Genomic DNA, 16,487 nt, shown 5'->3' on the forward strand with positions numbered 1-16,487 from the left:
GTTGCAAAAGGAAGCTATGAGCAAGAGGGTGAGGAGTGGTTTCTTTGCATGGAGGGTGGTTGAACCATGGAATGCATTGCCTGATAGAGTGGTGAGAGCAAGAATGGTCAAGGAGTTCAAGGAGTGGTAGGATAGATTTTGTGTTTTCTAGGAGGGACCTCCCAGAATGAGTCTTTTGACTCCATAGAGGCCTCAATAATAATAATAATAATATACTATATATATATATATACACACACACACAGTATATGCATTGTGATGTAAATAATTGTTGCAATTGCTAATAAAGAAAAAATAAAGATTAAAAAAAAAAAAGGCTCAGTCAGTATAGACGACATCCTTTGGTTGGAAAGACCTGGATTCAAATCCCATAAGATGTGTAGATCCTCTATCAGGGCCCTATATAGCCCTCTATCAAGGCTTTACAGTTAAAGATGAGTTAGTCTCATATCAGAATGCAAGTTTTTTTTTTTTTTTTTTTTTTTTGGCTCCCAGAAACTAGGGTTTTTCATCTACCCCCAGGGAACTACTATGCAATTCACTTCGGTTGAAATTGAAGTGAATTGCATAAAGCCTTTAATCACAGGATTCAACCCATCTGGGATGGACAAAAGTGGGATGATGGATGTATAACATACCTCTTGTTTTTAAATGCAAGAAAAAAAACTTTGTCTTCATTGTTAACTATTTTTTATGTAGTACTGTACTGTGTTATTTTGTTTTGCATTAAATTGTTCTGTTCCCAGAACAGACCCATGAGGCACAAAACCAGTGACATTCCTTTTTATTGATATCATTCTCTTCCCCATACACAACCTGCTGTTACACATCTGACCAAATCACCCATCCATCTCACCAATCAATTATCCAGCTGCACCCATTCCAATTTACTAGCTGGTTGTGCAGCAATCTATCACGCAATGAAAAATTCTAGTATACTACTGTTTATGCATTTCTTTTGTCTATGCTAAAGCAAGTTAGTAATTTACTAACTTGTTTTAGCACTTCGCTTATGTATTACATAAGCAGAATGCTAAAACAAGACTTCATTTTAATAAACCCATGCAACAATATCATAGAAAAACATTATTATCAAGTTAATTCTGAATCTTAGCCTTCACCAACCTCTCCAACATCCTACTTAACCTCACCCCATAAATTGCCTTTAATATGCTTTGTCAGTCTTATCACACACTCTTTATGAAGTGATACAATTTTACCCTTTTGTACTTGGTCTATTAAATATACCAATGGTGCCATTATCTCCCTTGAGCATGCCTTTAAGACAGCAGTGATATGTCATCAAGCCCTACTACCTTATTAATATGAAGTTTATTTAATTTCTCATATACATTCTCACTGATTGACTACAGCGCAGGTGATCACCTCATGGCCACTCTCGCCAACTTGAGGAAGATTTGCACACACTCATATCATCTGATAACAAGATCAGATCTAAGACTACTCTCATGTGACCTATGTTACATATGTTACCTAGTCAAAGGCAATAGCATTGTGTTTGTACATTCTCAGTAATATATGAATATATTACTGAGAATATATTCATATATTAGTGAGAATGTAATATATTGCATTGCATTATTATTATTTTTATTATTATTATTATTATTCAGGCCTCCATGGAATCAAAAGACTCAGTGCGGGAGGTCCCTCCTAGGAAACGCAAAGTATATCATACTGGCCTGGTTAGCCGAGCTGTTAGCGTATCTGCTCTCCAGCCAAAAGGCTGCGAGTTCGAATCCTGCTGTGAGCATGGATGTTCATTATTGTCTGTGAAAGTACTAGTGGTGATAGGTGATGGTAGATGGCATTGGTGTTAGATGATGAAGGTTGGTGGAGTGGTGAGACGAGAAGTTGTAGAGTGGATGCCCTCCCTTGATGAGTCTTTGGATTCCCTGAGGTGTCATGTAATAATAATAATAATAATAATAATAATAATAATAATAATAATAATAATAATACCCCTCCTTAAACTCATTGACCATTCTCACCCTCACCACTCTATCAGGCAATACATTCCACGGTTCAACTACCCTCCTTAAAAAGAATCCACTGCTCACCCTGTTGCTCACAGCTTCCTTTCATAACTTCCAGGGATGTCTCTTTCCTGTTGTTCAACCAAGTGAAAAACTCCCTAGTGTCAACCCTGTAACCACCTCTCAAAAATTTAAAAACTCAATCATATCATCTCTCCTTCTTCTATCTACCAAACTCTGCAGTCCACATTCCCTCAGCCGATCCTCATAACTAACATTGTACAATCCTGAAACCATCTTTGTTATCCACCTCTGTACCCTTTTCTAAGTTAATTTATCCTCTTGAAATCCTGGGGACCAAATCTAAGAACAATAGTCTAAGTGTGATCTGATCAGGGTTTTATACAACGGAATGATAACTCTTTTATCTCTGCAGGTCCCAAATTCAGGGGACATATTGTGAAGGTGACGTTACCATCATCACCTTCACAATATGTCCCCTGAATTTCAGGTTTCTATAAATCATCAACCTCAGATCTCTTGTCTCCCCTACTAATCTAATCCCATTGCTGTATTTGCATTGAAATTCTGCAATATTTTAAGCAAATCCAATTCATCCAGATCTATTCATCATCCTAATTGCTAATCTGTATTGTAATAATAATAATTATAATAATAACTTATTATATTTTTCAGGATAACAGCAAATACAAATGTCTATCACCAGACCTCCTTCATGGTTTTTGGGGACTATTAACAATATTGATTTTGTTGACCCTTTTCCTGAGAGTCACAGATGTTCACTATGTTTTAGACTAATTGCAGTTTCCTTAAAGACACCATGCTTACATGTGATGTGTTCAACATGTGCAGAGTCATTAACAAATGAGTCATGGATAACATGCCGATGTGGGAGAATAGATGAAAGATCACATGTAAGTAATTTTCACAGTTTCTTGTAGTATTGGTCTCTAAGCATCCTAATGGAAACCATCACCTTTTTGATTTGATTATCTGTTTGGTATGATTAAGTTTACTATATCTGAATTTGTTATTATTATTATTTTACATCTAGTTTAAGACTTGATATGAAGATCTACAGATCATTTAAAAATTTATTCATTACCTGGATTGGTAACATGGTGATACATGTGTGTGTGTATATATATAGAATGCAGCTGAGATATACTGAGCTTTCTTTTATAGTAATATTGAAAAAATTTTCGTCTCCATTTAAGTACAGTTAGTGGATGATAATTTATGTACTGCTTATAAGTGCAATAATAATGATGCTATATTTTACTGATTGGGCTATTCAATGGAGCCTATTCATTATCGGTACTGTCTAGTCCACACAGTCCTTATCAGCTCTCTTTGAACTCATTCTTTAAAGAAACACTCTTAACTCACACAGGCAATCTATCTCACTCATTCTCATCTCTAATTAAATATAAATATATATATATATATATAACTCCAAATCTTTACCGAACATGCTATTACTTAGCTTCTAGAGATGAACTTTCTCTTTCTCTCTGCATGTTATATATTGACGAGTTTCTATACATAAAAATATTCTTACTGACATGTATCAATTATATATTTGGTTTAATCTTTTATCCAAGTTGTTTGCACCTGAAGTATTTTCAGGACTGGAGCAACTCGTGGCAAAGGTGGTATAAGTTCACATCACTTGCTTCAGTATCCCATAATGCAAAGCACATCTCCTTGCAGACATGTATAATGCTATGCATTAAGGGAAGACCAGTTTCACTACTCAGGGCCGGTTTTATCATTAGGCGAACCTAGGTAATCGCCGAGGGGCGCTGTTATTTTTTATAAATATCCACATGTGTAGGTGTACGTGTGCTTGTGTTTGTATGACAAAATATATAGAGAGAGACAATGTATAAGGGTGCCTAAATTTTCTTTGCCTAGGGGCATCAAATACTCTCAGACTGGCCCTCTCACTAACCAGACCAGTTTTGACCTTTATTGAGGTCTCATCAGTGGGAGCCAGACCTAGAGGTAGTGATACTAAGGTGGAAGTAATGGAGAAGCCATATTTCATTAGTCATAGTTTCCCCAGTCCTGAAAAAACTTCAGGTGCAAACTTTGTTTGCTTACACTTGGATAAAGGATTAAACCAAATATATAATTGGTAGCATAGCTAAGTGCAAAAACTTCCATCTACTGGCATGTATGTTTTTATTATAGCCCTCTCCTTCAATTGAGGACTCAAAGAATCTTTAGACTTTTCAACTGGAGGTGAGTTAGCTGGTCTTATGTGGAGGTGGCAGTTTCCCCTCCCAGAAACTCAGGGTTTTTATTCCACAAAACAGGCAAACCAGCCAGTAGAACACACAATTTACAGACATAATGCATCGGCTTGGTTGTTTTAGTAGTGTTGTAACAAGTGTATAACACTTCATGAGGAATATGCAGAATAATGTGTAAGTTACATGTCCTACCTCAATTCCTTCATGGTGATAATCACAACTTTTCAGCACATCCTTGTATAAACCTGGATTGATGAGAAAGAAATCTTTTGGAAGAGCTGCATGAGTTTGTTAAAGGGAGTTTTGCTTTAGTAATTTGTTACATTTTATAATAATGTGACTAGTGTATTCAACACAGATGCATAATTATACAGTATCACACGATAAACTACTGTTGAAATTGAGCAGGATGGAGATGGATAGTCATTTGGTAGCTTGGAGGATAGCTGACTGACAGGAACCAGTAAGCTGTGTATAGAGATGGATGTAATATCCTCAAAAACGGAAGTCAGAAGTGGGGTAACACAGGGTTCTGTTCTGTAGCTGAGACTACTGTTGTTTAATTTATATAACAATGATATAGTTCAAGGTTTGAAAGCAGTATTTAGTTTTTAGCCGATGATACTAAATTATTAAGAGAAATGTCAAGGAGTTCTGACACTGCAAGATGATTTGAATAGATTGATGCTTTGTGGTAGAGAATAGAGATGCCACTGCCATGCAGGAGGAACTTTGCTTCAGGAAGTGGAGGAGGCAAGGAATCTGGGGATCTTTGTATATAGAGAACTTTAGTTTAAGGAGCACATTGCAAATATTTTAAGGACTGCCCAGAAAATTGCTGCTGTAATATGAACTTTGCTTCAGGAAGTGGAGGAGGCAAGGAATCTGGGGATCTTGGTATATAGAGAACTTTAGTTTAAGGAGCACATTGCAAATATTTTAAGGGCTGCCCAGAAAATTGCTGCTGTAATATGAAGAACCCTCAATATGGATAAGGTGGTGATATTTCCATTATGTGTGGCAGTAATCAGGTATCATTTTGATTTTTGTGCACAGAGGTTACCCAGCTATATTGATGATAAGGCTAATGGATATGCAAAGCTCAGGGAGACAGTTTGGAGCTATATTATGGAATGAGAAATTAGGTGGGTGGGTGGGTGTGTGGGAGAAGGAAGGGGAAATCTGTGCTGCTTAAGCACTATTTGAAGAGCTATGTAGCAGAAGCAATGTCTGAATGCATTTCTTGTGTTAGGAAGTTAAATTAGGTAGGTATGGAATGTATGAACCAAGAGATTGAGTATGTAGTTGGGTAGAAGATACTGTACAGCACTATAAGATGGGAGATTATAATTGGCAAGCCAGAAAGGCAACTTGCTTGCTTGATAAGGATAGCAACAGTGCAGCATAAGCAACAGTTTGTTAATGAGTCCATAAGAAATCCTAGGAAGTTTTTTTGATAATGTGGCAGTAGAAGAAAGAATGATTATGAAAGGATGATACTGGTTGGAGAAAATGGTAGAATGATAACAACCAAGGAAAATATATTAGAGATATTATTATTATTATTATTATTATTATTATTATTATTCAGGCCTCCATGGAGTCAAAAGACTCATCGTGGGAGGTCCTTCCTAAGAACATAAAGTCTGTCAAGACTCGTCGAGGGGAGGTCCCCCTAAGAAACACGGTCTATCATACCACTCTTTAAACTCATTGACCGTTCTTGCTCCCACCACTCCATCAGACAATGCATTCCACAGTTCAACCACCCTCCACGCAAAGAAACCACTCCTTACCCTCTTGCTCACAGTTTCCTTTCGTAACTTCCAGGGATGGCCTTTTGTCATCACTCCTTCCTGCTGTTCAACCAAGTGAAAGAACTCCCCAGTGTCAACCCTGTAACCACCTCTCAACAGTTTAAAAGTCTCAATCATATCACCTCTCCTTCTTCTATCCACCAAACTCTGCAGTCTACATTCCCTCAGCCGATCCTCGCTGATATTAAATGTGCTATTCATAGAGGTATTTCACTGAAGGACCTCCCACGATGAGTCTTTTGACTTCATGGAGGCCTGAATAATAATAATAATAATAATAATAATAATATCTTCTTGAAAGTAACATCATGAAGAACTTGAGAGCAGTGGGGTGGGAGGAGCTAGAAAGCAGAAGGCATATAGGGAATTGATAAGTAAACTTGATATTAGAAAAGAAGTTAGATTTGATAACATATCACCATGTGATTTGAGGGAATGTTCCAGTGATATAATAACTGCCTTGATGTACTTATTTAGCATCAATGTTACAATATACCAAGTTCCATGTTCTATGTCTGGAGTTTGAGAGGTTACAGAAAAAGAGAGAGCCAAGATCTAGTACTAAGTTAATAACAGAAGCATTTTCTTTGATAGACAGCAATGTGTTCTAAAGGGAAATTTTTTCATAATCATCTACTCACTTAATTATTACAAGGTGACAAATGCATTGGACAAGGGGAGATGCATATACAGTGATATATTTAGATTTTGCAAAAGCTTTTGATAGACTGCCTGTCTGATAGGCATCATGTGTGTAGGGGAGAGCAGTTCTTCCCCGTGCCAGTTCTCCCATCATGCCAGGAAAAAAGCTCCACAGTCCATTACACCACCTCCACCAGCCTATTGAACCCTAACTGTGCAACCAGGGGATAGGGCTTCGTGCTGTTTACACCAAATGTGAACCTGGCCATCAGCATGGTGCAGCAGGAAATGAGACTCATCACTCCAGATGATCTTCTTCCATCTGTCGAGGGTCCATTGCCAACATTCTTAGGCCCATGCGAGGCATTGTTTGCAATGCCTGGCCATTGTCGTGGGTACTCTTGTTGGTTTCCAGCTGTGGAACCCAAGTGAAGCAAGGTATGATGCATTTGGAAATGGGTCAAACTATCCCGCTGTTGTACTGGGGTGATCTGTGTGGCTATTGCATGTTGTTGCTGAGATATCAGTCATAACATCCAAGACTCACTTCTAGGATCAACAACATGTGGCTGACCAATGTGAGCCCTTCTGCTGGATGTCTGTTTATAGTTAATCCAGTCCTGGTACACCTCTGATACAGTAGTATGGGAGCAACCAACAAGTGAGGCTGTTTCCGAAATACTGGTACTTGTCCTCCAGGCCCCAACTATCTGCCCAAGGTCAAATTGGCTTATGTTGCCATGTTTTTCAATTATGTACAGAGGATGCGTGCCCATTTATAGTATCTGCATGTGACATTGATATCACATGGTACTTTATTACTGTGCCATATTTGTGTTCCTAGTGCGAAGTTAACTCAGTGTAAGTTGATAAGGAGTTCTTAACCAGATTAATCTGAAAGTGGATTTTCATAGAATGGGGAACACAGATGAAGAACAAGTAGCCATCCCTGTGAACTGTATAAGGATGGTGATCTGGGGAATAAGTAGTAAGCTTTTTTTGCTTTGGAGAATGGTGAGTGATTGAAATGCATTGCCTGAGAGTGTGGCAAATGCTGAGACAGTGAATAAGTGTAAGGCATTGTGTGGTCAATTTCATGTGACAGTGGAATCTGTCATCATGAGTTTTTTAACCATATGGGGGTCTGATGTTAATAATAATAATAATAATATAATAACATTATATTATTCATCAATAATTATCTAATACTTCTTGGGTTAAAAAAAATTCTAAGAAATTATCCTTTTTTCTTCTGAGGTAGCTGTATCAGTTAATTTATTGTTTTCTTATTTCTATGGTACAAAGTATTCAGCTGTTTGTTTTGGGGAATGGGATCAGAGGATTCAGCCTGATAATGTATGAAGTAAATATTTCAGATTACATTTTGTTTTTAAATAGTTGATATGAGAGCTGGGTTAGAAGTAAAACACTCGATCAAAGACTAGAAACTGCAGATATGAGAGTCCTGAGAAAGATTAGGGGCATGAACAGATGAACATCAATGGCAATATCATATTAAAAACGAGGATATTAGGAAAGAACTTGATATTGTCAGCATCCAGGAATGTATTAGCAGAGCTAATCTCAGGTGGTATGGTCACTTAAGCAGAATGGAAGAGGAAAGATTAGGAAAAAGACCCAGAGGAAGACCAAGATATAGGTGGATTGATACAGTAAAAAGTGCCTTAGAAGACAGAAATATAAGATGTGATAATATTGGAGTCTTGACATTTAACAGACTGATTTGGAGGAAAATTGTAGATAGGGAAGTTAGTAATGATGTAAATTTTTCATCTAGTACTATCATATCCTGTACACCCCCTTGAGGGTATATATATCAGGTATATATACCAAGTGAAATGAACTATCATCATCATCATTTGATGATGATGATGATAGTTCATATGAAATAAAAATGTATTTCATTTTTGAAAGCATGTGCATGTATAATATTTGAATAAAAACCAGTAGTGAAAGTACATTTACATCAACAATAAGTAAATGTATTTACTTATGATTTTCTTTTGAAATATGCAATTCTTCATGGAACATTATCTTTTATTATTATTATCATTATTTTCCTAACCTCCATGGAGACACAAGACTCATCACAGGAGGTCAACACAAAAACTATCATACTACTTCTTAAACTCATCCACTGTCTGCATGTTCATCCCCCCCCATCCCCTCTCAGCAATGAAAACCATGCACATACCACTCTCCATCCAAAAAACTTACTTCTTACCCTTTCACTCACCATTTTCTTTTGTAACATCCATAGACGCCCTTGTTCATGTCCCTTCCCCGTCATTCTACCATATGAAAAATCTCTTCACTGTTAGCATGATAATAACCCTTCAGCAGCTTAAATGTCTTAATCATATCCCCTTTGTCTTCTATTCAACAAACTCTGCAGTCTGTCCTCATAATCAGCATTGTATACTCCTGATATCATTTTTGTTATCTGTCTCTGCACCCTCTGCAAATCTGATCAGTTCTGAGCACAGAAATTCAGATGCAGTCTAATCACTGTTTATACACTGGGACACTACACTTTTATCTCTCATGATCAATGCCCTACACAACCTTTGTCTTCAGAACTTCAAAACTCTATCGGCAATCATCCTGAGATCCCCTTACCTTCTCCACTTCTTCCAGTAAAATCCCACCAAGTGAATATGAAGCATTCCATATTATTATTATTATTATTATTATTCAGGCCTTCATGGAGTCAAAAGACTCATCGTGGGAGGTCCTTCCTAAGAATATAAAGTCTGTCAAGACTCATCGAGGGGAGGTTCCCCCTAAGAAACACAAAGTCTATCATACCACTCCTTAAACTCATTGACTGTTCTCACCCTCACCACTCTATCAGGCAATGCATTCCACGGCTCAACCACCCTCCATGCAAAGAAACCACTCCTCACCCTCTTGCTCACAGTTTCCTTTCGTAACTTCCAGGGATGGCCTCTTGTCATCACTCCTTCCCGCTGTTCAACCAAGTGAAAGAACTCCCTAGTGTCAACCCTGTAACCACCGCTCACCACTTTAAAAGTCTCAATCATATCACCTCTCCTTCTTCTATCCGCCAAACTCTGCAGTCTACATTCCCTCAGCCGATTCTCATAACTATCCTTGTACAGTCCTGAGAGCATCTTTGTCATCCGTCTTTGTATCTTTTCCACAGTTAATTTATCCCCTTCAAATCCTGGGGACTAAATCTGAGAACAATAATCCAAGTGTGGTCTGATCAGAGACTTATGCAACGGAATGATAACCCTCTGATCTCTGCAGGTCAGTGTCCTTCTCATAATTGCAGCAATCCTCTGTGTTACCTTCACCACCTTTGCAATGTGTCCTCTAAACTTCAGGTTTCTATCAATCATCAACCCCAGATCTCTTGTCTCCCCAACTTCCTCCAGTAAAACTCCTCCCATAGAGTATGCAGCATCCCATCGATGTTTCCCAAACCTCAAGACCTTACATTTTGCTGCATTAAACTGAAATCCCCCATTCATTTGCCCATCTATCTAGCTTATTCAAATCCTCTTGCAGGGCTACTACATCTGCACTATTACTAATAATCCTTCCCAGCTTTGCATCATCTGCAAACAACTGAATATCTCCTTGCAATCCACTGGCAATGTCATTGATATAAAGGTTAAACAATATAGGTCCTAGTACTGAGCCCTGTGTGGACCCCACTTGTAACCTTCTGTCTCCTTGAAACTGCTCCACCATACACAACTCTCTGATATCTATCAGACAGCCAATCCTGAATCCAGTTGACCAATCTGACATCCAGACCCATGTATTGCAACTTAAATATCAGCTTATCATGTGGAACCCTGTCAAATTCCTTTGCTAAGTCTAAGAAAATTGCAGTATATGCCTTTCCCTCATCTAATGTTCTTGTAACTTTATTATAAAAGGCTAGCATATTGCTAAAACAAGAGCGCCCTTTCACAAATCCATGTTGACTCTCAGAGATAACATTACCCTCATCTGCCCAGTGCTGTATACGGTCCCTCACTACTTTCTCCAAGATCTTAACAACTACTGATATGTGGATCACAAATTTTAAACCTTACATTTAGTTGCATTAAACTGATACTTCCCATTAATTTTCCCACCTCTCCAGCCCAATGAAATCCTCTTAATCAACCAAAAGCCAAAACAGCCAGCATTATTACTAATGATCCTCTTGAACTTCACTTCATCTGCAAACAGCTAACAGACAAATTTCAATTTCTCATCATTGAATGATTTTGAAAACAGCCAACTACAAGCTAGTGATAACATTAGCAAGCAACTACTAACAAGACAGAATAATAGCTGTCAACCAGAAATAAATGATAACAAGTGCAACCATCTGCCTTCAATAAACAGTCACGTAGTTAACCTTTGAAGTCATGCCCTGAACAGTGATAAATTCTCGCTACTTAGTAAAGGCCTAAACTTTGCTGGGTACCAAGGACAGTTAACAAATTGTATTTTATATACCATACAGGAAGAAGAATAAGATTTTTCCCAACTACCATAGCTGATAAAATACAATTAGAAACCTCTAATAGTTTAAACAATAGTAAAGCAGTAACTACCAACTTGACCAAAAGAAAGTCAGGGCATTTAATTTATTAATAGAGCTGATAAAGGCATTGCCACAGTTATTTTATTATTATTATTATTATTATTATTATTATTATTATTATTATTATTATTATTATTATCTGACATCCATGGAATCAGAAACTCATGGTGGGAGGTACACACTATTGCACTCAATGCTCATCCAACCATGCCATAAACTGATTCAATGTTGCATTCACAACACACTCAGGCAATGCATTCCACTCACCTACCACTCTCCATGCAAATAACCTTCTGCTCACACCCTCCTTATACAGTTTCCAGCGATGATCTCTTGTCCAACCCCCCCCCTCCCATTCTATGAAAAATCTCTTCCATGTCAACCTGATAACAACCCTTGACTATCTTATATGTCTCAATCATATTCCTCCCCTCTTCCTCCTATTCACAATTTACATTCTCTCACTCTGTCCTTGTACTCCATATTCCAAAGATCACTGACCACCTTTGTGAAACTTCTCTGGACCCTTTCCAACATATCCTCATCACCAAGAAAATCTAGCAACCAAATCTGTGCACAACAATCTATATGAGGCCTGATCAAGGACTTATACAATGGCATTATAATTTCTTTATTTCTGCATGTCAGGGTCCTCTGCATCATTGCCATCATCTGATGTGATGTCTTCACAACTTGTGCAACGTGGCCCCTGCATTTCAGGTCCACCACCACCACCACTCCCAGATCTCTCATCTCCTCTACCTCCTTTAAAGTTTTCCCACCAAGTGTATACTTTGCATCTCGTCATTGCTTACCAAATCTGAAAACCTTACACTTTGCAACATTGAACTGATATTCCACTTACTTGCCCATTCATGCAATATATTGGAGTTCTCTTCTAAGGTCATAACATCCTCTTGACTCTGCATTGCTCTCCCTAGTTTTGCATCATCTGCAAAAAACTGTATCACCAGTTAAACCCATCCCAATATCATTAATATACAAATTGAACAAAACTGATCCCTGTGACACATCATTAGTGATCTTCCTCTTTCAGGATACTACCCCTCTCCTATATACAACTTTTTGATACCTATCTGCACCAGTCACTGATCCAACTCAGAAGTCTGTTATCCAATTCCATCCATTTCAAAGTAAGTTAATAAGTAAGTAAGTTAGTAAAACATGAGTAAATTTCAGTATGATAGATGTCTGATTGAGTGAGTGTTCTGTTGAGACTATTGGCTTCATGGAGATTTGTAAATTCATTTCAGTATTATTAATGTAGGTTAACACTGCAATATAAAGTGTGAAAAATTTATGGCAGAAGATAAATATTTCTATTTTTTTCAGGTCCTAGAAGCACACCTAAACTATGACTCTGTGAAGCATCTACGTGTCAAATGTCTATATCAACAAAGCGGATGTATGGAAATTGTCAAATTGGATGGACTACTGGTAAGTGATAGCTGATTTTTGTATATGTTTCACAGTTTCAAGAAGCACTTCATACTGGTAACTAAGGGAATGTAACAATGAAGGGATTTACAGAAACAGACTAAAACTGGATGCTTGGAATTTGTGAACAGTAATACTTAATTAATTTGGCATCTCCAGAGTTCCAAAACATTGTGGTTGTCAAACATGGGTGGTTTCGATGCATTAGTGAAACATGACTACTAGAACTACTCTACCCAAGAAATGATTGACTTTTGTAGCACTGAAATTGTATGCACTTCTGTGAAATTTTGTTTGGTAATGGGAGTTGAGACTGGATGCATTGTGTTTGTTGAAGTTATTGGTATGTTTAGTCATGAGTCAATTGCAGCTGACAGTAAACAAAGTCAAAACAGTGGTGAGAACAGGAACCTTGCAATGCACAACATGAAAAAGTAGTGCTGCTATGATATGAAGTACTCTAACATGTAGAGATAAAAGAGATGTTTGTGCTCTGTGTAAAAGCACTGGTCAGTCTACACTTGAACTATTATGCTTAGATTTGGTCATCTGGTTTTCAATGTGATGTGTTGTGGAAAAATTGGAGAGGGTCCAGAGAAGAGGGATGAAGAAAATATCAGGACTGTGGAATGTTGGCTATGGAGAGAGAGAGAGAGAAAGAGAGATCGAAGAAATGTCGATTACAGAATTTAGTGGATAGGAAGAAAAGAGGTGATATGATAGATATGTTTAAGTTAGTGAAGGAGATTTTATTAATTAATCCATAGGGGATTATAAAAAGAGTAGAAGGTGAGAGGAGTATGAGGAGTAGATATTTTACATGGAGAATTGTCCGTGACTGGAATGCATTACCAGAATATGTTATTAATGCAGGAAGTGTTAAGGATTTTAAGAATGGAGATATTGGTATGATAGATATGTTGTCAGTTGAATGAACCTCCCCAATGACTTTGCCAACTCCATGGAGGGTGTAATAATAATAATAACAACAATAATAATAATAATAACAATAACAATAATAAATCAAATGCATGAGCAGTAAGATTTTTTTAATGTTGTTTGTTGCTGTGAGTGTAGTATGTGTGAATGAGACAGTGTTGAGGATGTGTTTGTGGAGAGATTGAACAAGAGATGTAAGATGATAAGGATCTGCAGAAAATGTGATATTTTGATGGATTGCAAGGAATATTAGAAAAAAGGTGGAAGATAGTGAGGAATGTAAGATTAAGAATGGTATCAGCTAGAAAGGTGAGCAGCAGAATGCAAGTGAGCATGACTGGGAGAAGAAAAGAGAGCATTGCTGGATGAGAAAAAACGAGAGTGATCATGGAAATGAAAGTGAGCATGAATGACAGAACAAAAGAGAGAATGAGTGCCAATATGAAAGAAAACAGCACAACTGGTGCAATATAACACTTGAAGAATGAGATTAAGACGAGAAAAGAGATGAATTTTATGAAAAATGAGATTAGATGTTTGGTGGATATGAAAGGAAAGGTGGGAATGAAGAAAATGAAAGTTAGTGGAGAAAAGAGGTTGTGAATGGCACAAGAGTGGTTCTGAATGGGGATTCTATTATTAAAGATGTGGTGGATAAGAAGGTGCCAAAGATTTGTTTCTTGGGAGGTAGGTGGATAAACTACATGATCAATGCTTTTGATTTGAGAAGTAAGGATATGAAAGAATTGGTGGGGGTTGTGGGAACAAATGATTTGGATGAGCAGGGAAGAATATGAGAAAGGATATCAGAAAACTGCTGAGGAGAGTGAAAGAATGTGATAAAAAATATTAGTGTGTGCCCACACAGAGTTCTGCTAACAGAACTTTGTATGTTTGAATACAATCAAGGAATGAATGGAATTATATAAAAAGAAATGGATTGTCTTTAATTGGATTTGTTTTGAATCTACTGGAGAGTCTGTTGCTAGAAAGAAGTGTAAAAAATGATGTGCACAAGGGATCAGAGGAAGTCAGAGCTGATGTGGAAGAGTAGGAGAGTGGAATGGGTAAGACTGAAGTGTTTGCAAATGGAAAGGTGAGTAATGTGATAGATGAGAATGTGAGAAAAGGAATACAAGAGGGACAGGAAGGTATGGTATAACAAAGGTGAATTATTATTATTATTATTTTATTAAGGGTGACCCCAGGGAGTCCTTAGACTCATCGAGGGAGGCCTTAAACATCATGTCCACACAACTATTTGACATTCTCACAGTATCTATCATACCTTGCCTTGAACTCATTCACTATCATAGCACCCACAACAGACTCTGGCAGCTTATTCCACTCAAGTAAAGAACCCAGCTCCAACCACACTCTTGCCCAGCTTCCATGTATGGTCCCTAGTCCTCCCACCACCAGTCCTGATCTCAAAAATATCCTCTGCATTAATCCTATAGAAACCCTTCAGCAATTTGAATGTTTCTGCAACCCACAAATCTTCAACCTGTTCTCATAAGGTTCATTCCATAGACCTTTTATCATCTTGGTCACTCGGCTGTGGACCCTCTCCACCGCCTCCCTATCAAGAAGAAACCTAGGTGACCAAATCTGGGCACAGTAGTCGAGATGAGGTCTTATCAAGGCTCAGTACAGAGGAACAATAACTTGCTTGTCTCTGCTCGTCAAAGTATTTTTCAGCAACCAAGTAATTTGACGAGCTGATTTAGCCACTTTTGCAATGTGTCCCCTATACTTCATCTCCCTATCCACCAACACTCCCTGTCCCTGGTCTCATCAACCTCCTGGAGTACAGTTCCACCAATTTGGTATACTGCTGCAAAAATAAAGAGGAAGAATTGCAGGCAAGCTCTCCTTATCTGCCAACATTTCTACAAGTCGCACTGTTCGAATTCTGGAAGGATGTGTGTAGTTACAGTATATAGTTGACAGGGAGCAAAAGAGAGAACATGATAGAAACATAAGTTACTAAAGAACTTCTATAAGATTGATATAAAAGAAATTTTTCAATGCATGTCAAGTGGGGAGAGAATAAGAGATCACTCCTGGAAATAAGAGTATGGTTAGTCAGGGTGTAAGGAATAGATTTTTTTTTTTTGGAGAGTGGAGAATAATTTGAATGGATTGCCAGAGGTGGTTGTGAGTGCTCTGAGAGTGAATGAGTTTAAGGAGAGATATGATCAGTATTGCAAATAATGGTTATTGCACCTGTGAGTATTCTAACTTCATGGAGATGCTACGTAATAATAATATTCCATCATCTACTATGCTATTTACTCTCCACTAGTATGCCATATAATTTATCATCACATGCATGCTGCCATTTACCACCCACTCATAATATTTTTGTCTGTTAATTGTGTGCATTCTCCAGCCAGTTTGTCTGTAAGCAGGATGTAAAACCATACTGCTTCCATATGAGATCAGCTAACCTACCTCATCTTTAATTGAAAAAGTCCATATAATCATAGATAGAAAAACAACAGGACAGAGAGTGCTTTGTCCTGTTGTTTTTTCCAACTGTACTACAAAAGCACCATTTATGAAGTGAGAGATTTATTTCACTTTAGTTTTTTTATTCAACTTGCAGCCTTCCCAGAGTATCAGCTTGTATTAAAAAATTAACAACTTTTTAAAAACTCCTGTCTTTAAGAAAACAAAATAATCAAAAAACCATTCATTTTGTTATGTTATCCTATGTTATATGGAGCAACCTAATATATTATAACATAAGGAACGTTAA

At 37.6% G+C, this 16,487-nt stretch overlaps 1 protein-coding gene across 4 annotated transcripts in view; it reads left to right on the forward strand.

Moving 5' to 3' along the window:
• LOC150106132 (TNF receptor-associated factor 3-like) overlaps positions 1-16,487 on the forward strand; it is a 285,373-nt gene that overhangs the window by 34,921 nt on the left and 233,965 nt on the right. For all 4 annotated transcript variants that reach the window (XM_090393885.1, XM_090393884.1, XM_090393886.1 and 1 more), the window contains exons 2-3: positions 2,694-2,932; positions 12,680-12,784. In XM_090393885.1, the coding sequence (XP_090250011.1) occupies positions 2,711-2,932; positions 12,680-12,784 (327 nt within the window). In that variant the 5' untranslated portion in view covers positions 2,694-2,710. The remainder of the gene's footprint in view (positions 1-2,693; positions 2,933-12,679; positions 12,785-16,487) is intronic.

This window comes from Typopeltis vanoorti, chromosome 6 (assembly GCF_054136105.1).
Source record: "Typopeltis vanoorti isolate ZY-2024b chromosome 6, IOZ_Tvanoo_1.0, whole genome shotgun sequence".
Lineage (NCBI taxonomy): Eukaryota > Metazoa > Arthropoda > Arachnida > Uropygi > Thelyphonidae > Typopeltis > Typopeltis vanoorti.